We start from the raw sequence: 24,882 nt of genomic DNA, 5'->3' as shown, positions 1-24,882 counted from the left end.
ATTTCGGCCGGGTACCTTCCACTGCGGTGTCCCAATAGCGACAAATTTTTTGAAGGCCTCAGACTCCACCAGCTTGTATGGTAAAAGCTGGCGGGCTAAGAGTTCCGACAAGCCAGCTGTCAGACGCCGGGCAAGGGGGTGACTCTGTGAGATTGGCTTCTTACGCTCAAACATTTCCTTGACAGACACCTGACTGTGGGCAGGTGAGCAGGAACTGCTGAAGGTGAGAGGCGGAGGGACGGGTTGTTGATAGGGGGCATGGAGGACAGCAGTGGTTGACGTGGCTGAAGATGCTGGACCAGGAGGAGGATGGTGGCTTTCAGTTTGTGTGCTGCTTTTACTCATGTGTTGATCCCATAGGCGTTTGTGATGTGAGATCATGTGCCTTCGCAAAGCACTTGTACCTAGGTGGGTGTTGGACTTCCCACGACTCAGTTTCTTTTGGCACAGGTTACAAATGGCATCGCTGATATCAGAGGCAGACACACAAAAAAAATGCCACACTGCTGAGCTTTGCAAGGACAGCATTCTGGTGGTGGCAACAGCTTGCGTTGATTGGCGTGCTGTCTGGCTGACCCCGGGTGCCGAATCTACATGCTGTCTGACTGCGCCACTAGCTCCTTGCGATGACCTCCTCCCCCTGCTTCCAACTCGTCTTCTCCTCCTTTCTGTCTCCCCATCTGAACTTTCCCCCTCTTCTTCTGCTCTTCGAGCAGGCACCCAGGTGACATCCACAGACACATCGTCATCATCAGCCGCTTCACTTGACAACTCAGCAAAGGCAGCAGCAGCAGGTACAACATCATCATCATCATCATCACAATGTACGTCCATGTGTATAATGCTGCCTGACTGAGACATATCCCCGTTATCTACATCCTCTGGCACTAATAGTTGCGCATCACTTATTTCTTCCAACTGATGTGAAAATAACTCCTCTGACGGATCAAGTGAAGCGGCTGTGGTGCTAGTGTTGGTGGTGGTGCCGGCGGGCTGGCGAGTGGTAAATTGAGAGGTGCCCGAAGCTGAGCTGGAGGAGGATGGTGCATTAAGGTTCCGAGCGGAAGCTGTAGACGATTGGGTGTCCTGTGTAAGCCAGTCAACTATGGCCTCAGAATTTTTTGAGTTCAGGGTCTGTGGTGGCCTCTGAACACTGGGCATTATTCTAGGGCCTAAGGAAATCACAGCCCCACGACCACGACGGCCCTTGCGGGGTGGCCTGCCTCTGCCTTTCATTTTTTTTTAATATGTTGTTACTGTTGTACTATGAGTGCAAGCTGCTGTGCCACCTTATATATCAGTGGTGGGTGGGCAGTGGCACAGTACACTCTCTGTGGACCTGACAGCAGTCACTGGCACCCAGGCAACTGCAATTTAAAAAAATATATATATTTCTTTTTACTTTGCAAGCTGCTGTGCCACCTTATATATCAGTGGTGGGTGGGCAGTGGCATAGTACACTCTCTGTGGACCTGACAGCAGTCACTGGCACCCAGGCAACTGCAATTTAAAAAATATATATATATTTTTTTACTTTGCAAGCTGCTGTGCCACCTTATATATCAGTGGTGGGTGGGCAGTGGCACAGTACACTCTCTGTGGACCTGACAGCAGTCACTGGCACCCAGGCAACTGCAATTTAAAAAATATATATATTTTTTTTACTTTGCAAGCTGCTGTGCCACCTTATATATCAGTGGTGGGTGGGCAGTGGCACAGTACACTCTCTGTGGACCTGACAGCAGTCACTGGCACCCAGGCAACTGCAATTTAAAAAAATATATATATTTTTTTACTTTGCAAGCTGCTGTGCCACCTTATATATCAGTGGTGGGTGGGCAGTGGCACAGTACACTCTCTGTGGACCTGACAGCAGTCACTGGCACCCAGGCAATTGCAATTTAAAAAAATATATATTTTTTTTACTTTGCAAGCTGCTGTGCCACCTTATATATCAGTGGTGGGTGGGCAGTGGCACAGTACACTCTCTGTGGACCTGACAGCAGTCACTGGCACCCAGGCAACTGCAATTTAAAAAAATATATATTTTTTTTTACTTTGCAAGCTGCTGTGCCACCTTATATATCAGTGGTGGGTGGGTACACAGTGGCACTGCAGTGGGCACAGTACACCCTGTGGACCTGACAGTCACTGGCAGCCCAGGCAACTGCAATAATAAAAAATATATATTTTTTTCAATTTATTGCAACAAGATGCTGTGCCACCGTATATATATCAGTGGTGGGCAGTGCACTGCAGTGGGTACAGTGCACTCTGTGGACCTGACACAGCACTCACTGCAATTATGACAGAGGAAAAAAAAAATATTTTTTAAAATGCCAGGTACTGTGCCTGTGCCACCCGAAATGAGTGTGGTGTGCACACAGTACAGTCTGTGGTAGGTCTGTGGCCTCTCACACACAGCGGGCAGGCAACTGCAGTCACAGTGTACAATATATATATATATATATATATATATATATATATATATATATATAGAAAAAACTCTATTACCTTACCAGCCCTTAAAAGGTCTTTTGGGGACGCTAAATATATATATATGTATATATATATATATATATAAATAAAAAAAAAAAACCTCAATTACCAGCCCTTAAAAGGGCTTTTGGGGACACTAGATAGATAGATATATATATATATATATAAGAAGAAACAACTCAATTACCAGCCCATAAAAGGGCTTTTGGGGACGCTAGATATATATATATATATATATATATATATATATATATATATATATATATATAAAAATTACACAAATACCAGCCCTTAGAAGGGCTTTTTGGGGTGCTGTCCTTACAGCAGTAGTGGACCAAGAACACTGCAAGACCAGGAACACTGACTAACTGTCCCTAGCTTAACAGCAGCAGCAGCAGCAGCTCTCCCTACTCTCACTACACACACTGCTTCAGAATGATCTAAGATGGATGCTGCCCTTGCTTATTTATAGGAGGTGGGAGGGTGTGGGAGGGAGGTATGCTGATTGGCTGGAAATGTGTCTGCTGACTGTGAGGTTCAGGGTCAAAGTTTGCCTCAATGATGTATTATGGGGGGCGGACCGAACATCGCATATGTTCGCCCGCAGCGGCGAACGCGAACATGCAAAGTTCGCCGGGAACTGTTCGCCGGCGAACAGTTCTATACATCTCTACTCATACATCTATTTACCAAAGACAACCTCTGGATATGATGCAGAGCACGTGCACTCAACTTCTTTGGTCAACAACGGCGAGGCCTGATCTGAGTGGAACCTGTCCTGTTAAACCGCTGTATGGTCTTGGCCACCGTGCTGCAGCTCAGTTTCAGGGTCTTGGCAATCTTCTTAAAGCATAGGCCATCTTTATGTAGAGCAAGAATTATTTTTTTCAGATTCTCAGAGAGTTCTTTGCCATAAGGTGCCATGTTGAACTTCCAGTGACCAGTATGAAAGAGTGAGAGCGATAACACCAAATTTAACACACCTGCTCCCCATTCACACCTGAGACCTTGTCACACTATTCAATGAGTCACATGACCCCGGGGAGGGAAAATGGCTAACTGGGCCCAATTTTGACATTTTAACTAAGGAGTGTACTCACTTTTTTTTCCAGCAGTTTAGACATTAATGGCTGTGTATTGAGTTATTTTGAGGGGACAGCCAATTTAAACTGTTATACAAGCTGTACACTCACTACTTTACATTGTAGCAAAGTGTAATTTCTTTAGTGTTGTCACATGAAAAGATAAAATAAAATATTTACAAAAATGTGAGAGGTGTACTCACTTTTGTGAGATACTGTAATTACTATTAGAAATGTGCAGTTCGCTTCGTTCCAAAATGAAAGGTCGGACACAATTTTCATTATTCGGGGATTCAGAAGTATCAGTATTTCCAAATTACAATAGGAAGGGATTAAAAATGAATCCAAAAGTAAGGAAATCATTTTTTTTCTGAACTAACGAATTTGCGAATTCGAATCAAATTTGAAACGTTTTCAAAAACAAAATTGAATTTGAAATGTAAACATACAGTATTGCTTACTATTGCTGATTTCCTTCAAAGGCTGTGTGTAAAAGAATATAGCCATCTTCCAAAATTTGAATTTAGAAAAGAATAGAAAAGATTAAAACAGAATAGAATAAAAAATAAAGGAATACAATAGAAAAGAATAGTACGAATATAGCCATCTTCCAAAATTTGAATTTCAAAATTCGAACTTCGAAAATAATAGAATAAAATAGAAAGAATATAGCTGTTATTTGAAATTCAAATTTCGACTTTTAAAATTTGAGTTTTGAATTTCAAATGGAATAGAATAAATAGAAAGAATATAGCCCTTTTCCGAAATTTTAATTCCAAAAAGAATAAAATAAAACAGAATAGAATAGGAAATAAAATAATAAGACAGAAAATAAAAATAGAATAGAATAGAACAAAATAGAAAGAATATGTACATCTTCTGAAATTTACATTTTGAAAAGAATTTGATAGAATAAACCAAAATAGAATGGAATGGAATTAAAAAATAACATAATAGAATACAAAATAAAGGAATATAGTAATAAAGAGTAGAATATAATAGAATATAAAAGTATAGAAAAGAATAGAAAATAACAGAATAGAATAGATCAGATTAGACAAGAATGGAAAATAAAGGAAGAGAATAAAATAGAATGGAAAATAATAGATAAGAAAATAAAAGAATAGAAAGAAATAGAATAGGTTAGAATAGAGTAGAATAACATTTAAAGGTCTCCTGAGCAGCATAAAATATGGGTGGGGATTAGAGATGGATGATTGTAAACAGGAGAATCTTAGGACTACAATGATAGCTGTAATGACAGGAGCTGTTGTGCCTAATACTCAATCCATTACAGTCCAAACAGCCCTTACAACGTGGGTAGAGCTTTTTTGCACGTCCTTTGAATATGGGATGACATCCGAATTACCTACTCCCCTTTCAGTTCTCCCTTGCTTTATCCCTAATGTTGATATAAGATTGTGGTTGAGAAAGGGTGTTAATAGCTTGAAAGATTTGTATAATGAAACAGGGATCTGTCCTTTTGAGTATTTTGTCCATTAGTATAGAATACCATCATCAGCACTTTTGAGTTACTATCAAATATGTTCGTTTTTACAGAAGAATAAGCTTCCTTTATATGTCAAACTACCAATTTCTATAAATAAGTTGTATCAGGAACCATCGACTACTACTAATGGTATTTATGATATATTGAACAAGCATAATGCCTATTCTAAAACCACCACTGTTTTTAAATGGGAGAAAGCACTGGGGAAATCTTTTCCCGAAACTAGTTGGTTAAAAGCTTTTAATGTCACATATGCTTCATCAAAATGTATCAATCGTTCGGAATTATATAAAAAAATCTGAAATTTTTGGTATCTGACTCCCATTAAATTGTCTAAATTTTATCCCTTAACGCCAGCATTATGTTGGAGAGAATGTGTTAAACAAGGGTCGTTACTCCATATAATTTGGGAGTGTAAATCGATTAGAGCATTTTGGAACAAAATATTTTCTATGGTCTCAGAAGTCGTGGAAAAAAACATAATTCCAAGTCCTGAGATGGTGATTCTTTATTTAAATATACATGAGATTCCCCTTAAGTACCGAGTAGTGACTATACATCTTTTATTAGCGGCAAAACTTTTAATTACAAGAAGATGGAAATCCCAGGAGGTACCAACCCCATCTGATATTGTTACATTGCTTAATCAACAATGTGAGATGGAAAAAATGATGGCTACTATAAGTTCGACAAAGAAAATATTTGGAGTCAGATGGAATCCATGGCTAAATAATTTAAGATGTATAGTAACAAGGGATTAGAGACATGGTATGTGTGTCAACATAGGGACTGTTTAGCAGTATGGAACCTTTGGCTATGTGGTAAAAGGCAAATATGTAAATGTAATGGGGGAAAAGGCTTACCCCCCATTATAAAATTGACGTCTAGTGACTACAGATTCAAGGCAAGGGTATTTAACCACTTTACCACCGGAGGATTTTGCTGTCTTCCGTCCAGGCCACTTTTTGCGATTCGACGCTGTGCGACTTCAACTGACAATTGCGCGGTCATGCGACGCCGTTCCCAAACGAAATTTACGTCCTTTTTTTCCCACAAACAGAGCTTTCTTTTGGTGGTATTTGATCACCTGTGCGATTTTTACTTTTTGCGCTATAAACAAAAAAAGAGCGTTTATTTTGAAAAAATAACAATATTTTTAACATTTTTTTATATGAAATTCCCCTCAAAAAAGATGTAAAAACCAATTTTTTTAAAAATTTTTGGCCAATTTGTTTTCTGCTACCTATGTTTGGTAAAAAAAATCGCAATAAGCGTATTGGTTTGCGCAAAAGTTATTGCGTTTACTAACAAAGGGAAAGATTTCTGTCATTTTTGGTGTTTTTTTTTTTAACGCGTAATGGCGGCGATCTGCGATTTTTTTTTGCGGGACTGCGACATTGCGGCGGACAGATCGGACCCTTGACTGACATTTTTGACACTTTTGGGGGTACCAGTGACATTACTGCAGTAATCAGTGCTATATATATGCACTGTTACTGTAAAAATGACACTGGCAGGGAAGGGGTTAATTTTATTGGAGAGGGAGGGGTTAATGTATGCCTGGTGCTTACTGACGTGTAGGGGGGGAAGTGACTGAGTGAGTCATGGACAGATCGGATGTCCAGCTATGCTGAACAGTCCGATCTGTCACTCCCTGTCACTATGGAGATCCGCCCACTGTGTTTACACACAGCGGGCGGATCTCCAGACTCGATCCCCGACGATCGGGTAAGAGCAGTGGCGATCGCCGCTGCTCCTCCCCTGGCCCGACTCCCGCTGTGAATGAAAACAGCGGGAGCGAGCCTCCGGCGGCGCGCAAGCGCCGCCCAGAAGGGGGAGTGTCTGACGACATAGTACTACATCGTCAGACGATAACGAGCCACTCTGCCGCAGTAATATTACTGTGAGCAGTCGTAAAGTGGTTAAAATATGGGAACCTTTTGGTTGGTGATTAAACTAGGCTGGAAGGAAGGTTCCCCTTTTCCTGTTACTTTCCTTCTTCTTCCCCTCTTCTCCTTTCTCCTCCTCTCCCCCTTTCTTTTTTTTGTTTTTCCTTCTTCCTTTTCTGTTTGAAGGTATAAGGTTATGATTGATAAGTTTATTGCAATATTGTTTGTTTATATTTTGCCTTTGTTTTTTTTCTCCTTGTGTATGTATATTATTTGTTTTGTGGAAAAATATAATAAAAGAGAATATGGAAAATAAAGAATAACATTTAAAGAATATAGCCGCCTTCACAAATTTTAATTTGGAATAGAATCGAACTAGCTATTCTTCGCAATGAATTCGGTTCAATTTGAATCCATTGGAAAAATTTCAATCCTGGCGAAAACAAATAAACAAAAGATTTTTTTGATGAATCCAACTAACCAATATTAGTAACTTAACAAATTGATCCTAAACAAAAACAATTGAGAGAGAAAAACTGGCCAGCAGAATTAACCCTTTCTTCTCAGATCCACCAGCCTAGCAGGTCAACCAAGGACAAATGTTGCAGAAAGATACATTGTAACATATCCTCTGTACACATAAACACAATTGACCTGAGTAACCCCAGATCATGAACACAATAGAAGAACAACGTTAAACCCTTCGGAAGCACCTGCTTTCACAATGTAAGGGATATCCAACACTGTAAGGCAGGGGTCTTCAAACTATGGCCTTTCAGTTGTTCAGGAACTACAATTCCCATCATGCCTAGTCCTATCTGTGAATGTCAGAGTTTTACAATGCCTCATGGGAAGTGTAGTTCGGCAACAGCTGGAGGGCCGTAGTTTGAGGATCCCTGGTGTGGGGGCTCATTTTCAACAGTGTTTCTCTCAGAAGAGCAATTCAAGCTTCACCAGGCCAAAGAGTTAATGCACATCAAGGGCACTGACACTCCATGTTGCATGTTGGCTGACACTGTTCACTAAAATTCATTAAGGGGGAGTGTTGGTTCACCAACATTCATGAATGGGGAGTGTTGGTGCCCCCAAAACAAATTGTATCTTAAAAGATTTTAGACTCTTGAATTTTGCTCTTAAGCTCTCATTAGACATTTTACAAATATAGAGGTTCTAACTGGACAAACACTTTAACATCTTCTCTTCTTCTCCAGTCTGTATCGTAATAACCTGACAAGCAGTTCCTGCACCCACCTGGCATCTGGAATACAAGATAACCAGACCATGAAGAAACTTGACCTATCTGTGAACAATCTGGGGGGTCCTGACTTCTGTCACCTGATGAAATCTATACAAACCAGCCAGATAGAAGAATTACTGTAAGTGTAATGAGAATAACTAAATCAATTATATAAATTAAAACAACACATACTGTATATCAGAGGTCTTCAAACTATGGTCCTCTAGTTGTTCAGGAACTACAATTCCCATCATGCCTAGTCATGTCTGTGAGTGTCAGAGTTTTACAATGCCTCATGGGATGTGTAGTTCTGCAACAGCTGGGGGGCCGTAGTTTGAGGATCCCTGCTGTATATGATACTGCAATCAAATTGTAAATCTTCTTCAGAATTATTTAAAAAGTTTTATAACCATGCCTGATGCTTGGCAGCTTATCGTCCTTTTTGTATATCTGCCTGGAGTTCAGTTTTAATGAAATACATTCTAATGTATGTTATTTTTTTCTATATTTATTTATTTTTTCTATAGTTTGAGAAGTAATGACCTGACAGACCAGTCCTGTGTCTACCTGGCTTGTGGAATAAAAAATAACAAGACACTGAGGAAACTCTACCTGTCTGGTAACAATCTGGAGGGTCCCCACTTCAAGGACCTGATGGAGGCTTTACAAACTAGCCAGATACAGGAGTTACAGTAAGTGTAACAACTTTATTTTTCTTTTTTTAAATATTATTTTTTATATTTTTTTTTAATATTTTTTATTTTCTTTTACAAGTAATTTTTCAAAATAATTTTACAATATACAGTAACAGGTACATGATATAATAGTGTATAGAGCGTTATAAGTACATCCCATCAGGCATAATGTTAATTGAAAGCTGTAGCACGGTTTATAGTAGCATATGTAAGTACAAAAACCTCAAGTTAAGGAACATGAGTGTTGCTTTGGTTTTTCATGTTTTTTTTGTGTTTTTGTGTTTTTGTTTTTTTGAAGATTGCTTACATCAATTAAAAAAAGTAAAGTAGTGTAATTGTAAAATACTCCAATGTAATTGTAATATAGTCAGTATCTCATACCAAGAACAAGCTATGAGCATGCTTCATTCTAAGTACTAAAGGGGAAAAGCTGACTCAACTGCCTCAGGGCCTGTTCTGTAGTAGGAACTTTAGAAGAAACCAAACTATTGCAAAGAGGAGTATATAGAAGAAATAGAAAGTGAAAGAAGAGAAAGGAAGACAGTAGAAATTATCCAGCTCTATCAGAATTCAGCACAAGGCCTGCAGCACCAGGAATCCAACAAGGAACCTTTAGACATGGAGGCTTATATCATGGTGGATCTTCCCCAGGAGGTCACCACTCCAATATTTTTTTAATTGCTCTAAGGTTCCCTGGAGTCAAGTCTAGTAGGCTAGGAGGCTAGTAGAGATGGGGGTTCCGATTTCTTACAGTTGAGGGCTACCGTAATAACCATTTTCTTGGACACTTTACATTGAAAATTGGCCTGCAATATACAGGTTAAAAGAGAAATGGGTGTCGCCCAGGCTATGGACTCTCTATTGGCCCCAATGAGCCCATGCATATATTGGGGACGACCCAAGAAATGGGACTTTAAAGGTGAGGTTCACTTGGTGTATATTAGATAAACAATAGTACAAAGCAGTAAGTAGATAAAATACAAAAAAGTTTATTGACACAAATTCATAATAAAATCAAACATCAATGCATGAGTATACAGTAATGCAACAAAAGAACCATATCTTGTAGTGATGGGGTCACATATGTCCGACATGTTTCGCCGTCATTGTATAGGCTTCCTCAGGGACATTTAGAGATTGGTGACCTCAAAATAGGTTCTAAATATAAATAACATGTTATAAGTCTTGAGACATTTTAGAAATATGTATACACATAGAGAATATTAGTGTTTTCCTCACCAATTACTGTATCCGGGGCATCACAAACATATCTGTCCTCAGGGGCAAGTGCTGTGCATCCAACATTGGAGTATTAATCCTGGACAAAGTCCAGCTGACCTGCAATATGTTATCTTGATCTATTTTTGCACAATACGCAAAAAACAGTGACTATCCATCTTATGGTTCTTCTGATATTAGTCAGGAAAAGGTTTTGCTAATAAGCGTATTAAATTGGTTGTAAAGGCAGAAGGTTTTTTTTTTTTTTTTTAAACTTGAAAATTTTTATTGTTTTATCATTTCTTTAGCATGGTACAAATAAGTATAACAAGCAGTCTGCAAAACTGCATAGAACAGTCACAGAGTACATCCAATAAAGAGCATGGATAACAACAATTGGGTAATGACGTACAGTGGCATTGGTGTCAATCTAAACTAGAGAACATAAAAAAAAAAGAAAAAAACAGAAAGTTATGGTCTCAGTGGGGGGTGTAAATGAGGAATCATAGATGAGTTCCAGATATACACGTAGAGCAGTTCCAGATGGAAGTATCCTTTGTATGCTGTGGTCAAGTCCAAGGGAGAAGCTTCATAATTAAAGTGAAGATAGTCTTGGTACATTTGGTATTATCTGCAGTGAGAAGGTAGGCGGAATCATTCAGTGTGGTTCAGACGTATCCCTGTCCAAGGGCAGAGGGAGGTGAAGAGCTCTAGATTTCATCTGATGTCCAGACTGCTATTAGGATTTCTAAGCCAGGGTTTCCACAGTGTGAAGAATTTTGTCAGTCTGTAATGAGCCTTAGCAAACATGTATTCCATATGCATGTTTTGGTTCAGAATGATTATACATTGCCGAAAGGTAGGTGTATGTCGGGATTTCCAATTTCTGGCTATGGTTAATCGTGCCGCTATCAAGATGTGAGTGATGACAGAGTGGAATTGGACGTGCTAAGTGTGAAGCCCCACACCTAGCAGGGCAGAGAAATCTGTTGCCCTGTAATTTGGATGATGAGCAAGTCAATTTCTTTCCAGAATGGAATGATCTCGGGGCAGTACCACCAAATATGTGGTGCTGAGCCAAATTGCCCACATTCTCTCCAGAATTTATTTGATTGTGTTGGGAAAATGCACGACAGTTTATCTGGTGTGTAGTACCATAAATGAAGAATTTTTAGAACTGATTCCTAATGGGTCAAGCATTTGGAGAATTTGAGAGTGTATATCAGAGCTTGGTGCCATCCAGTGGGTGCTTCCGTGAATTGAAGATGATGTTTCCATTTTTCCATGGAAGGAAGCTTTTGATGATCTGGTGTAGTTGCCAATAGTCTTTAGAAAAAGGAGATCCCTTTGCAGGATTTAGACGGCTGCAAATAGTTTTGGACAATCTTTAGAGGAAGTGTTGATGAAGACCATAGACCTTCTTGCAAGGTGTGTCGAATACGTAGATATTTATAGAAGTCTTTATGGGGTACATGAGACCCGGTTTGTAATGTAGAGAAGGCGGATAGCTTGCCTTGGTCATATAAGTCTCCAATCGAGGTTAGACCTGTATTCACCCAAGAGTCAATCCCTAGGTCCTGACACAATAAGTTTAATGATTGTAGTGGTAGTAGCTTGAGGGTCGATGTTGAGATGCCCTGGGACATTTGTGAGATGGATTGCCAGACTCTAATAGTTGCATTAATTGAGTTTAGGAGGAATTTCGGAGGATGAAATTGTTACCACAGAGCTGCAAGCATATGCTTGGATGGGCAACCCAGTACCACTTGTTTGATCTGCAACCATCTAGGTTGCTGTGAATGAGTCCACCAATATTTGGATTGGTCCAGAATAGTGGCCTTCTAATATTTTTTTATGTCAGGAGCACTTAAACCAGCCGAGCATGTTGGAGCATACATAGTGGAACGGTGGACTCTCGGGTGTTTTTTATTCCATATAAATGAGTTGAGTGTCTTTTGGAGTTTGTTCAGTTGATTGGTATGAAAAGCTAGTGGGATAGCTCTGAATAAGTAAAGGATATGTGGCATGAGAAACATTTTCGCAAGTGCAATTCTTCCAGCCCAGGATGCTTTGATAGTGCGGAGGCTCAGAGATAAGTCCAGTAGCTTCTTAATTACTCTGTCCAGATTGAGCCTCACCTGGGTGGCTGAAGGTAGTGTAAGGTCAATTCCTAGATTCCAATCTCCAAAGACAAAGCTGGGGCCCAAGGGAAAGGGGAGATCGCAGATATTTGTTGTTTTAGGCAGTTGTTAAGGCAAATGCCTAGCATATTGGACTTAGAGCAGTTAATTTTTACATGGAAACTGGGTCAATAGGTCAGTGAGTGCTGGCAATGATTGGGTCGGGTTGGTGAGCACTATAATAATGTCGTTGGCGTAAAGTCCTATTTTATGAAAGGAATCCCCAACTGTAAACCCTTCAATCTTGGGGTGTGATCTAATAGATGCCACTAGTGGTTCCATTATTAGGGCGAAGATTAGGGGGGACAACGGACAACCTTGCCTGGTCCCATTTTTTTAATGCCAAAGGGTTTAGATGTGAGCCCTGATGTCCGAACCCTGGCGGAAGGGCAGGAGTATAAATTCATGAGTGTTGTGTAGAAGTGACCCCGTATACTGAAGCTTTGAAGGACTGTTGAGAGATATCCCCAATGAACTCTATCAAACGCCTTCTCTGCGTCCAATGACAGGAGCAGAGAAGGTGTTCGATGATGCTCAGCCCACTGAATGAGGTCGATAAACCTCCTAGTACCATCTGGAGCTTGTCTCTGCGGTATGAAGCCAACCTGGTCCGGATCTACCAAATCAGCCATATAGCACGACAATCATGTAGCTAAGATTTTTGCATATAACATGGTGTCCGTATTGAGTAAGGAAATGGTTCTGTAATTTGCAGGGTCTTCAGGGGCTTTGCCGGTTTTGGGTATGGTGACAAATGTCGCTTTTAGAGACTCCCTGGGCATATGTCCTGTTGCTACAAAATAATTAAATGTTTTGCATAGTTGAGGGCTGAGAGGGGTGAGGAAGGTGCTGTAGTATTCATTACAGAATCCATCCGGGCCAGGGGCCTTATGTTGGGGAAGGTCACATATAGCTGCACAGACCTCTGCTTCCGAGAAGGGATTGTTGAGTTGTGAGATTTGGTCAGGCAACAATGTTGGTAAACGCAAGGAATTCAAAAAGGCGTTAATTTGGTCCAAATTAGGGGAAGGTTCCGCAGGGTCGTCTTTCAAGTTATATCATTTAGAGTAGAAATCACTGAAGCAGTCTTCTATATCTTTAGGGTTACTTAGTCTGTGGCCTTGGGGGGGAATTCATATAAGGAATCCTATGTAGGACGTCTTTTCGCTTGACTTGCTTCGCTAAAAGGGCTCCCGGTCTGTTATGGTTTACGTACCAGTCAAGTCGGAGTTTTCTAATATGGTGATCAAATGTTGCATGCAATAAGGTACTGAGGTCATCCCTAAGTTGACGCAATGCCTTAATATTATGGTCTGATGGGCTGTGTATTATCACTGGCTCTGTGCTGTTTTTTAGCAGAGGGAGGCTTAGTAGGGGAAAAGGCTGGGGATACTGCCACTTTCTTACCTCTATCAGCTGAGGAATTCATCCATATCAGACTCCGGGTCTGTGAGCTGCTTAGTCAGGTCATTTGGCGCCACTCCTGGACCTTTGGCTTCCCCGGCACCACCTTTGTTGGAGCGGTGACACAGCATATTAAAGTAATCAGTGAGGCGGCGAGGACCCAAGGACGGCAATAGCCGGCGGGTCATACTCCGGGAATCTGCAGCTCTCTCTCCCAGCGAAGTCGGGCTGTGTCGCTCAGATAGCTGCTTTTCCCCCCTCAGGGGGTAGAGGCTACGGAGCAGTAACTCAAGCGGCCATACTGCTCAGCGGCCAGGACACACCCCCCCCCCAGGCAGAAGGTTTTTTATCTTGATGCATTCTTTGCATTAAGATAAAAAGCCTTCTGTGTGCAGCAGACCCCCTCAGCCCCCCTGATGCTTACCTGAGGTCCATCTCTAGTCAGCGATGTTGCAGAAGTGTCTCGGCTGCCCAGGATTTCCCTCATTGGCTGAGACAGCAACATGACACCATTGGGTTCCGCTGCTGTCAATCAAAATCAGTCAGCCAAAGGGTAGAGAAAGGGGATGGGGCCAGGCCATAGCTCTGTGTCTGAATGGGCATAGGGAGCTGTGGCTTGGCTTGGGTGCTCCCTTAGCAAGCTGCTTGCTGGGAGGGCACTCAACGGGTGGGAGGGGCCAGGATCACCAAAGAGGGACCTGAGAAGAAGAGGATCTGGACTTCTCTGTGCAAAACCAACTGCACAGGGCAGGTAAGTATAACATGTTTGTTACTGTTAACTTAAAAAAAAAAATAGACTTTAGTATCAATTTAAAGATAATACTTAGTGATTCAAAACATACTTTAATATTGTATTTATTATAGTCTGAAATAAAAGTTTATTTTATTGTATCCCTATTTGTAGCCTGCAGTGGAATCCTAGACTTTTTTCACATATTTTTCAGTTTTTCTTATCCTTGTTAGAAAAAAAATATACAGAGCCCAATAGCTGAGGCTCATAGTGACACACATGATCAGAGCAGTGACTACTCCTTCTACATGGTTGATTGCAAGGTTTCAATGAAAGATAGCCTGCCTGAAAGGAGACAACTATTGCTCGTCTCTTCCTTTACAAAATTTTGCTCGGGAATGTATATGGGCATACATTACTTTAAATATTTCTGATAATAGTTTTCTGTGTTCTACAGTTTGCAGTACAGCAGATTGACAGACAATTCCTGTATCCACCTGGCATCTGGAATAAGTAATAATCAGACCCTGAGGAAACTTGACCTATCTCAAAACAATCTTGCTGGACCTCATTTCACTGATCTGGTGACAGCTCTTGAAACAAGCAGGATAGAGGAATTACTGTGAGTAATGGACTAACTGAATCCGTGATTTATTATTTGTTACATGTTGGAGATCTTCCCATTGCAGCTTATGGGACAAAAGTTTAAGCTATACTCCTGGGGGTACACCATCAACCAGCTTGGGTTAACAATGGAATGCTGAATAGAACAACACGTGACTAATGACGAGTGAACAAGGGGGTATGCAGCTTTTCATTGTGAGCCTAGGTTGAGAAATGATGCATCGAAAGGGAGTATATCATGCACAGTCTGGGCTCATAGTGGTTTGAATGAAGTGTGCTTTAAAGATTGTATATTGAAAAATAAGTATATATTTACTTGCTCTTAGATTTATATTGAGGAATGTTATTGCTTCTGTTTCACAGTATGTATGAAACTGGGTTGACAGATGAACATGCACCATTACTGGTGTCGTTGAATAAAAACAGGAACCTAACACACCTGGATCTAGGTCATAATGGAATATCTGATCATGCTTCTGTTCACATCCAGGATCTTATTGTGAACACAGTCAGCCTAAAAGAAATTCGGTAAGTATGTATTACAAGGGCAGGCTGGAAGATAAAGGACAGAATTATCAGGTGGTTTATGTAGATGTCTTTCACCTCATTGTTATTCTTACTCTGCTTTTCATCCCAGAAGTTAATTCTCACCTATTCCAAAGTTTTTATATACAGTACACTACATCAGCAGCTCACTGAGGCCTCACGCTTTTTATAATCAAACTTTTTATTGAAAACATGTAGCAATACACATCTTAGTACAGAGTACAGAAGTATAACATTACAACTGATGTGTTACGCTAGACATTGAATGTGGAATAAATATGTGAAACACAAGTGAACTATCGGAGGTAAGAAACAGAGGGGTCTAACGGGTCCGTCCACCAGAAGTCTACTGACCTATGTCATTGCTGCAATCAGTAGCTTACAAAAAATAGAAGAATAAAACCAAGCACCAACAAATATAATTGTAACAAAAGATGTCAAGACCTTGTGCGTGGGACCCTATTTGTGAGTGGTGTAACTATTGGTGAGAACTTGATTAGTTGGTGTTATCTTGACAGATCTGGAAGCATACACGGGGAATAAAACATATAGGCAAGTGTGAATGTGGTTGAGTGTCCCCATTTTACCGGCCTCACGCTTTTTATTTAACTTTTTATATTGATGGAAAAATGACGTGTTGATATTAATATAGGATTTATATATCCTTTATATATCTATTATTGAGTGTATGTGGTCCTTCTTTTAAATTTGCATACAGGACTGAATTACTAGTTGAACACTTGTAGGCATTGTGCCTCAGGCCCCTAGGGCCTACAAAGGACCAGAATATCCTTCCTTGACCACTGGACATATATACCAAAGTCTGTTGTGGAGCACAAGGGAAATGAATACATAGTGTACAAAAGCACTTCAGAGCATACTGACAACAGAAAGGCAACAGGTTCGGGATCTACTTAGCGCTGGCATGAGCTTTGGCATGCCTTCACTATTTTGCTCTCCAATATGGTGCCTCAGGTTTCCTATTGGGCAAGGGGATGGTGATGGGCAAGCATGAATGACAAAGTGTTATCATTGTCTGGCTGATCTTAGAGAAGCCTCAAATTCAAATTCCCCTCACCGCAGATGCCTTGTGCCAATCCCAGGAGTGGATCCACACTCCTCATGCATAGAGTGCACTTACTGGCATCTCAGTTTATTCATCCATGAAAGGCTGCAGACACAACCCTGCCTGAAGGCCACCTCTCCATTTTTGCTTAACTGCTTTAGCGTGACAAGGAAAGCCTAGAGCACCTAAATGGAGATGTACTCAGCCTTGGCATAGCCCATCTAGTCTGGTGTCCAATATGATTTCCTAGGTTCTCTGGTGGGAAAGGGGATGGGGTGGTTATGCATGAGCACTGATGTGCTATCATCGCTTGGCTGTTGCATGAGCATGATGAGGAAGGCCTCAAGTACTGCCTGGATCAGGTGACTAGCTCAACTAACACTGAGATATTTAGTGCTGTGCTGCTTTTCAGACGTGTCCCAAATTTCTCCTTTCTTCTGCTACAGTGGAAATTAAGCCAGTAGTAAACATAGAAACATAGAAACATAGAATGTGTCGGCAGATAAGAACCATTTGGCCCATCTAGTCTGCCCAATATATCTGAATCCTATGAATAGTCCTTGGCCCTATCTTATATGAAGGATAGCCTTATGCCTATCCCATGCATGCTTAAACTCCTTCACTGTATTTGCAGCTACCACTTCTGCAGGAAGGTTATTCCATGCATCCACTACTCTCTAAGTAAAGTAATACTTCCTCATATTACTTTTAAACCTTTGCCCCTCTAGTTTAAAACGGTGTCCTCTTGTGGTAGTTTTTCTTCTTTTAAATATGCTCTCCTCCTTTACCGAGTTGATTCCCTTTATGTATTTAAAAGTTTCTATCATATCCCCTCTGTCTCTTCTTTCTTCCAAGCTATACATGTTAAGGTCCTTTAACCTTTCCTGGTAATTTTTTTCCTGCAATCCATGTACTAGTTTAGTAGCTCTTCTCTGAACTCTCTCTAGAGTATCTATATCCTTCTGGAGATATGGCCTCCAGTACTGCGCACAATACTCCAAGTGAGGTCTCACCAGTGTTCTGTACAGCGGCATAAGCACTTCACTATACATCCAAGCATTCTGCTGGCATTTCGTGCTGCTCTATTACATTGTCTTCCCACCTTTAAGTCTTCTGAAATAATTACTCCTAAATCCCTTTCCTCAGATACTGAGGTCAGGACTGTGTCAAATATTCTATATTCTGCCCTTGGGTTTTTACGCCCCAGGTGCATTATCTTGCACTTATCCACATTAAATTTCAGTTGCCAGAGTTCTGACCATTCTTCTAGTTTTCCTAAATCCTTTTCCATTTGGCGTTTCCCCCAGGAACATCAACCCTGTTGTAGTAACTGACCACCTAAAATGTATCCAAAACCTAAGTTTTAGGTAGAGTAGTGAGAGGTTAAAACCTCTGCCTTTTTTGTCTGGTGATTTCTTTTAACTTTCTTTATTGAAGACAGAATGGTACAACATATCCAATGGTCATATTGCTCTAACCAAAAATGTCTTCCTGATCCCCCAAAGGAATTGGGTGCTCTCTGGATTATCTATAAACAATGGTATTTCTTTTAAATATTAATGGCATTTACTGTATATTTTATGCCTTAAAGTGTAGCTCCACCCAAAAGGGGCAGCTCCACTTATTTTCCTCCTCTCCCTCTCTGCTGTGACAATTGTCAGCTTTTGAGGGGAGGGGCAGTGGCGCTGACTTTGCCGTGGTGGATGCATCCAGAAGTTTTGGCCCCCCCCTCCTCCTTCCCCTGCCCCCGGGTCATTCACAAAGTGCAGTGCTCTTTGCGCGTTCACAGTAGGAAGGTGGCTGTAAAGCTGCAAGGCGTCACTGCCCATTTCCTTTACCTGAGATTGTGGCGACAGCACCCTGAGAGCTGATTGAAAAATGTAGGTGGGGTGAAGACACCGCTGGATTCGTGGACAGATAATAATATTAAAAGTTAGCAGCTACAGTATTTGTTCTTTTTTTTTTAAAGAAGCCTGGAGCTCCACTTTAAGAAACACACCCAGCTTTTTTGCAGTAGCTCTTGCTTTAACTGACAATTGCACGGTCGTGCGACGCAGTACCCAAATACAATTGATGTCCTTTATTCCCACAAATAGAGCTTTCTTTTGGTGGTATTTGATCACCTCTGCGTTTTTTTTTGTTTTTGCGCTATAACCAAAAAAAAGAGCGACAATTTTGAAAAAACACCAATATTTTCTACTTCCTGCTGTAAAACATTCTCAATAAAAAAAAAATTAAAAATCTAATTTTTTTTATCAGTTTAGGTCAATTTGTATTCTGTTACATATTTTTGGTAAAAAAAAAAAAAAAATCCCCAAAAGCATATAATAATTGGTTTGCACAAAAGTTATAGTGTTTACAAACTACTGTAAAGATTTTTTTATTTATTTTTATTTTTTTATTAGTAATGGTGGCAATCAGCGATTTTTTATCGGACCAGTGACATTAATAAAGTGATCAGTGCTAAATAATATGCACTGTTACTGTATAAATGACACTGTCAGGGAAGGGGTTAACACTGTGGGTGATCAAGGGGTTAAATGGGTTCCCTAGATGTGCTTACTATTACCGTGTGGGGGATGGATTGAACAGAGGCAGAGAGAGATCAGTGATTCAGCTTAGCTAAAACCCACGATCTTTCCCTGCCTCTCTGACAAGAGAGCCGTCTTACATTGTTTACATACCAGACGGCTCTCCTGTCAGTTTTGCTGAAGATCGCGAGGGTCGTCGGCGATCAAGCCTGCTCCTCCCGCCGTCTGACTCCTGCTGTGTCTGATCACAGCAGGAGCGCGATTAGATACAGCAGGAGCAGACCGCGTGCACATAATCACGTAGATCTATGTGATTATGCGCAGCCGAGCTGCCCTGCCACAGTAAATCTGCATGGGGTGGTCAGCAAGTGGTTAAATAGGATCCTTACCCTAGGAACAAAAATAAAAGTCAGCAGTTACAAATACAATAGCTGCCGGCTTTTAATAAAAGGACACTTACCTGTACAAGGATCCAGCACCGTCCTCACTCGAGACGGTTCTTCACCAGTCTTCGGGTCCCCAGTGATGTCATCTTTAGTGTGGGCAGCTGGCTGTGACTGCTTGCAATTTCACAGCTGGCTACCCCTGCGCATGTGCGAGCAAGGCTGTGATTTGTGAATGGTCCCACAGCCCTCTGAAACCCATGACGTGTCCCAGAAGGCTGTGGGCAAGCCTAAGTGACCTGAACAGAAGTGTGAGGTGGTACCCTGCTTTAACATTAACAACTTTCCACTGAATTTTCTACAGTGGAGGCTGATGCTCCATGGGCTGGGGGGGGGGGGTGGCAGATGGACCACAAGATACCCCCCCCGGACCACACCAGCTCCAGGCCGCACACCTAACCCCCCCCCCCAGGTCGCCAGCTCACTCACCCTGGGCAGGCAGCGGCGGCGGCTTCCCCCTCAGTCTCCTCCGTGGGCTTCCCCTGCATCTCCTCCCTCCTCCTCCTTGGCCAATAGCATGGCTTCTCCTTTTGGCCAATCGGGAAATGGGTCTCAGGACCCGCTTCCTGAATGGCCAGGAGGACAATCAGTGTGGCAATAGTGAATATTCATTCGCTATTGTCACACAACTGGGTGGGCTCAGGGCGCAGTGCTCTGCGCCCCGAGCCCGTCCTTTTTTGAAGCCTAATAGAACCCCTGGCTCTAATCATGTGCTTCAAAAAAAATAAAATGAGTCCGGCGCCCTGCATGTAGATTAGGGGGTCGGACGCATTGATAGGGGAGGTGCTCCTGTGCCTCCAATGGACGGGCCGCCACTGAATTTCTATAGCACCCAATTGTGTATTTAGAAAAGATCAACAGCTTAACCACCTCTTTCTGTTCAGTTTTGTTAGTTCCCTTTTCAGAAAAACAAAGTACATGAGAAAAACCAACAGACACCCTCCCCACCCCCAGTCCCTGCTATAATTACCTCCGGGGGTTGCTTAGCTGTCAGCACCCCCTGAACATAGTCCAGCAGTACAGTTATTTGAAATTCCCACTCTCCTCCTTCTTCTCCGTGCATGTTTTTTTTTATCCATGCACCATCTTCTTTTTCCTGCAGATCGATTCTGATTGGTGACTGCCGTCACAGTGAGTCAGTCTGGTTCTGGAACATAGGTGGGGAGGGAATACGGTATTAGTTCACCTTTTCATTTTTTCTGTAAAAGTGAACTAACCCTTTAATCTTTCCTTGTCGCTGAGCTCCTCTATGCCCCCTATTAATTTAGGTGGCATAGAAGTCCATTAAAGTCCAACAATTTTTTCATTTCCGTTTTGGAGAGCGTTTAAAAGCCTCTGTTTTGGTTTTTCTTTCAATACATTTTTATTCTGACAGTTGTACAAAGCAAGACTTGAGTCATCCAACAGTTGCGGAGTAATTTATTAGGAGTAATAAATTGATGCATAATCAGTTCATAAGTAAGGTGAGTATGTAGAGGTTGTGGGGTGAAATAGTACATACATGTAACCTTAAAAAGGTGAAGCTCAAAGGGTTGCAGTGAGAAAACAAAGTATAGAAAGAGGAAATTAGATTTGCATCCAGTGACGAGGTGGAAAAACAAAATAAGGCCCCTTTTACACGGGCTTTCTGATCAGGTCCGCCAGTCAGTTTTTCAGGCGGACCTGATCGAATGCTCCATGCACCCCTATGGAGCAGCGGATTTCAGCGGTCCCATGTCAACTGACATCCGTTGCTATCCAATCCAATCCAGTCCGTGAAATCCAGACGGATAGAAACTCTATTTTCCATCCATCTGGAGGATTGGATTAAAACGGACAGGCGGTCCATTTTTATCCAATCTCCTAGAGCAGGAGAGCGGGGATCTGACAGGTCTGTTTCTGCAAAGTAAGCGGAGATGGACCTGTCATCTGCCTGCTCAGCAAGGACTGGTGGATCGATCCCCCGTTGAGCAAAACGGAGTCCGCCAGAATGAAAGCCCATGTGAAAGGACCCTACGGGGAAGACAAGGGTCAGTGATTGGCAGCAGGTCTGAGAACAAGGATCAGTTGCACATTCCTAGTTCACTGCTGCAAGCTTAAAGCGGTATTAAACCCAAAAGCAAAAATGTATTATATTTTAGCCTATCAATTTTTAGATGTTGTGGCTGCATTAATTTTCTTTTTTAGTTTTTCTTCTTTTAAGTTGACAATTTAGCCAATAAGTCTGTGGTTTTCAACAGAACAAGATGTCCTGCAGAAGTTGCAGTTAGAGAGTTGAGACAATCCATTTACCACTGACAGGGTGCTTAGAATGATTACCATTTTACATGTATATTCAAGTACTGTAAAACCTTTATCCCAAAAGGAAAACAAAAAAAGCTTTTGCTGTATCTGGAGTTTGGTTTTCAATTTGTTAGTGTATATAAATCTGCTAGTGCATCTAACACCCCCCCCCCCCCCAAGATTACCAAAACTCCAGTCCAAATGTTTCTCTTTTGCTCCTATATCCAGCATGTAAGCACCCTAATACAAGAAGTTAGGCATGTGCAATTTGTTTTCTTTACACATGTGTTTTCGGAAGAAATTCGGCATAAGACTCTTTTGATGAATGCGTACGAAAAGGAATTGTCAGAAAGAAGGAAAATCTGAAAGAATGAAAGTCCAAAAGAACAAAAATCCAGAAAAACAATAATCCGAAAGAACGAAAAACCTATGTGTTTAACGAATCAATTACATTCTGATCATTTCGTTTTTCCATTTTTCATTCTTTCCGACTATTCGTTATTGCTGAATATAAAGAAATAATTGATGAATGCATTCTCATTTGTATTTTGTGGATATTTTCGGATTCATTTGATTTTCAGGTAAGCAGTGTTAGTGTGTTATCTCTGGCCAATGAGCTTGTCCCTTATTCCCTTGTGTGTTTTTTGTGTCAGACTGCATTCCATCCAGAGTCCAGACAGGGTGTGGGGGGCCAGTGGCACTGTTTTGTTGGATTTGTGAGTCTCTTGTGACACAGAGAGTGAGAGATAAATTATTACAAATGCATCAGAAATTACGAATTATCCGAAGTAACGCATGCCGCATCTAAATGAATGGAATGGAACAAATACTTATGCATCCGAAGTTACGAATGATTCAAAGTAATGAATTCCGCATCTAAACAAGTGGAACGGAAAGAATATGAATGCATCCGCAGTTATGAATGATTCAAAGTAATGAATGCCATTCATAGCGAATGATGCGATAAACAAAAAAAATAAAATAATGAAGCGAAAACTGAACAAAACAAATATTTCGGTAGTGCCCATGTCTATAAGAAGTGTGTGATACTAGCCAGATCACCAGGGTAAAACAGCCTAAAAATGAAAACGAATGCAGTCACCACATCTAAAGATTGATAAGCTGCAATATATTACATTTTAAATTTTGGGTTTAATACCGCTTTGAATAACGTTCACAGCAAGGGGGGATTTACATTTGGACTTTTGAAGTTGTACTGCAGTCACAATGGGGAATTAAAAAAAACAGGCAATTCAGTTGTGAATACAATTTTTACTGTTTTTAGTCTGATAGCGAACATTGGTCTCCACCTTTCTTTACTTATTTTTTATTAATGAAAGGTGACAGTTTCATGTCATAGTCATTTTGGAGGCTGCAGGAAATGCTTGTGAGAAAATGTTGCTAATATCTGCTGATCATTTTTCTTCTCTCTTCTAGTCTCTTCTCTGATCGCATGTCTCATAAAGTAAGAAGAGAACTAAAAAATCTAGAAAATATCCGCCCAGAACTGAAGATTTACATAGACTGAACCTGGAGAAAAAGCTGTGAATGGAGCCAGGGCGTTGTACTGTGACATGATAAAGAGAACCTATTTTCAAAAAGGGTAAATAGCCATCATCTGTGAATTCATATCCTCAAGGAAATTGTTTTATAATGAAATCATTCCAGGATATAAAGGGGACAAAAAGGGGTTAAAGGTGCATTTACAATAACTCAGGGACTCATCCTCTTTACCTTCTGAGTGGAATCCAATCTTTATCTCAGGACTTTTTTTATGCAGCTTGCTGCCTCAATTGCTAAAGCCCTATGTCAGAGTCATTATTTTCCAAATGGCCTTAAACTTGAGCGAGAGTGAACCAAGTGGTTATAAGACTTTACATGTACAAAAAAAAGTTCTGTAGCATATTTATTTATTGCCTATATGATTTTATTACCATTCTCATGTGATATGTTTTACTTTGGCAGAATAGAGTGTTGAGTTTTTATGGCACAAATTTTAATCTATCTCAAACTTATCTCTTGATTTAAACCTTAACATGAACCTGTCCGTAAACTGCTTTGCCCGGCTGTTACTGACCTTGATCTGATTCCTGAACTTGCTCTGCCTGCTGATTCGGTCCCTTACTGCCCGGTTGTTGCTGACTGCTGCCTGTCTCTTTATCCTACTTCTAAAAACCAAAAGGAGCTAAAAAGAGCATGCCATAATCCAAATAAACAGACATAACAAATGGTTTTAGCTTTGAATCAATAGATGTGTTTTTTATATATCTGTGTCCAAGTCTATCTTATGATGTGCCCTTAAAGTCCACAAATGTTTTAAGTTGGTCCTTACAACTGTGTTTTTTTCTGTTTGATCCTACTTCTGTATTCTGCTCTAGTCCCAAGCTGCTTCTGCATCCTGTTCTGAGGGCTGCAACTACCAGCTCTACCCACTTGCAAAGCGGACATCACCATCCAGCAACATGGCACTCATGCCACTCATTGCCTTCACACTCTCTGTTTCCATTTTCGGGAATGTTGGGCGGGAGGTGCAAGGGAGGCCTCCACAACATTCCTGTCTTCACCAGGTACATGATACTCTCATACATCAGTGCCAGCCTATGTTGAAAGGTGGACATTCCATACGGTGTACTTGTGTAGTACAGCCCAATATTTGCTGCTGCAAGGACTGAGCTAGGAATCTTTGAGAAAGAGACAAGTGTCCTCAAGTCACAATTTTGCCCTACAAAAGCATCCCACAGTTACCCTGAACCCATCCAAGTTCACATTTAATAAAGCATCAGAAAAAGGATACCCATAGACCAAGCATTGAGCCAAAAGCGTGACTGAGACTTTGTGCCTGGCTGCCAATGCACTACTTTGGGGAAGAACCTTGCAACTGCTCAGGTGACCCTTTCGGGGTTGAGCACTACACAGGTGATACTTCAGTTTTGAAGGTTAGCTAGGTAAAAGTGCAGCTAGACTTT

At 41.1% G+C, this 24,882-nt stretch overlaps 1 protein-coding gene across 1 annotated transcript in view; it reads left to right on the top strand.

Moving 5' to 3' along the window:
- The window catches only part of LOC309553443 (NACHT, LRR and PYD domains-containing protein 3-like), an 88,149-nt gene extending 64,601 nt beyond the window's left edge, over nt 1-23,548 (top strand). The window contains exons 7-11 of the mRNA XM_082254644.1: nt 8,192-8,356; nt 8,745-8,909; nt 14,902-15,066; nt 15,432-15,596; nt 23,354-23,548. Of these exons, the coding sequence (XP_082110770.1) occupies nt 8,192-8,356; nt 8,745-8,909; nt 14,902-15,066; nt 15,432-15,596; nt 23,354-23,444 (751 nt within the window). The 3' untranslated portion in view covers nt 23,445-23,548. The remainder of the gene's footprint in view (nt 1-8,191; nt 8,357-8,744; nt 8,910-14,901; nt 15,067-15,431; nt 15,597-23,353) is intronic.
- Nucleotides 23,549-24,882: the final 1,334 nt, after the last annotated feature.

This window comes from Pelophylax lessonae (assembly GCF_965119305.1).
Source record: "Pelophylax lessonae genome assembly, chromosome: 4".
Taxonomy (NCBI): domain Eukaryota; kingdom Metazoa; phylum Chordata; class Amphibia; order Anura; family Ranidae; genus Pelophylax; species Pelophylax lessonae.
The sequence above is the reverse complement of the archived record's forward strand: the minus strand, read 5'-3'. Positions and strand labels throughout refer to the sequence as shown.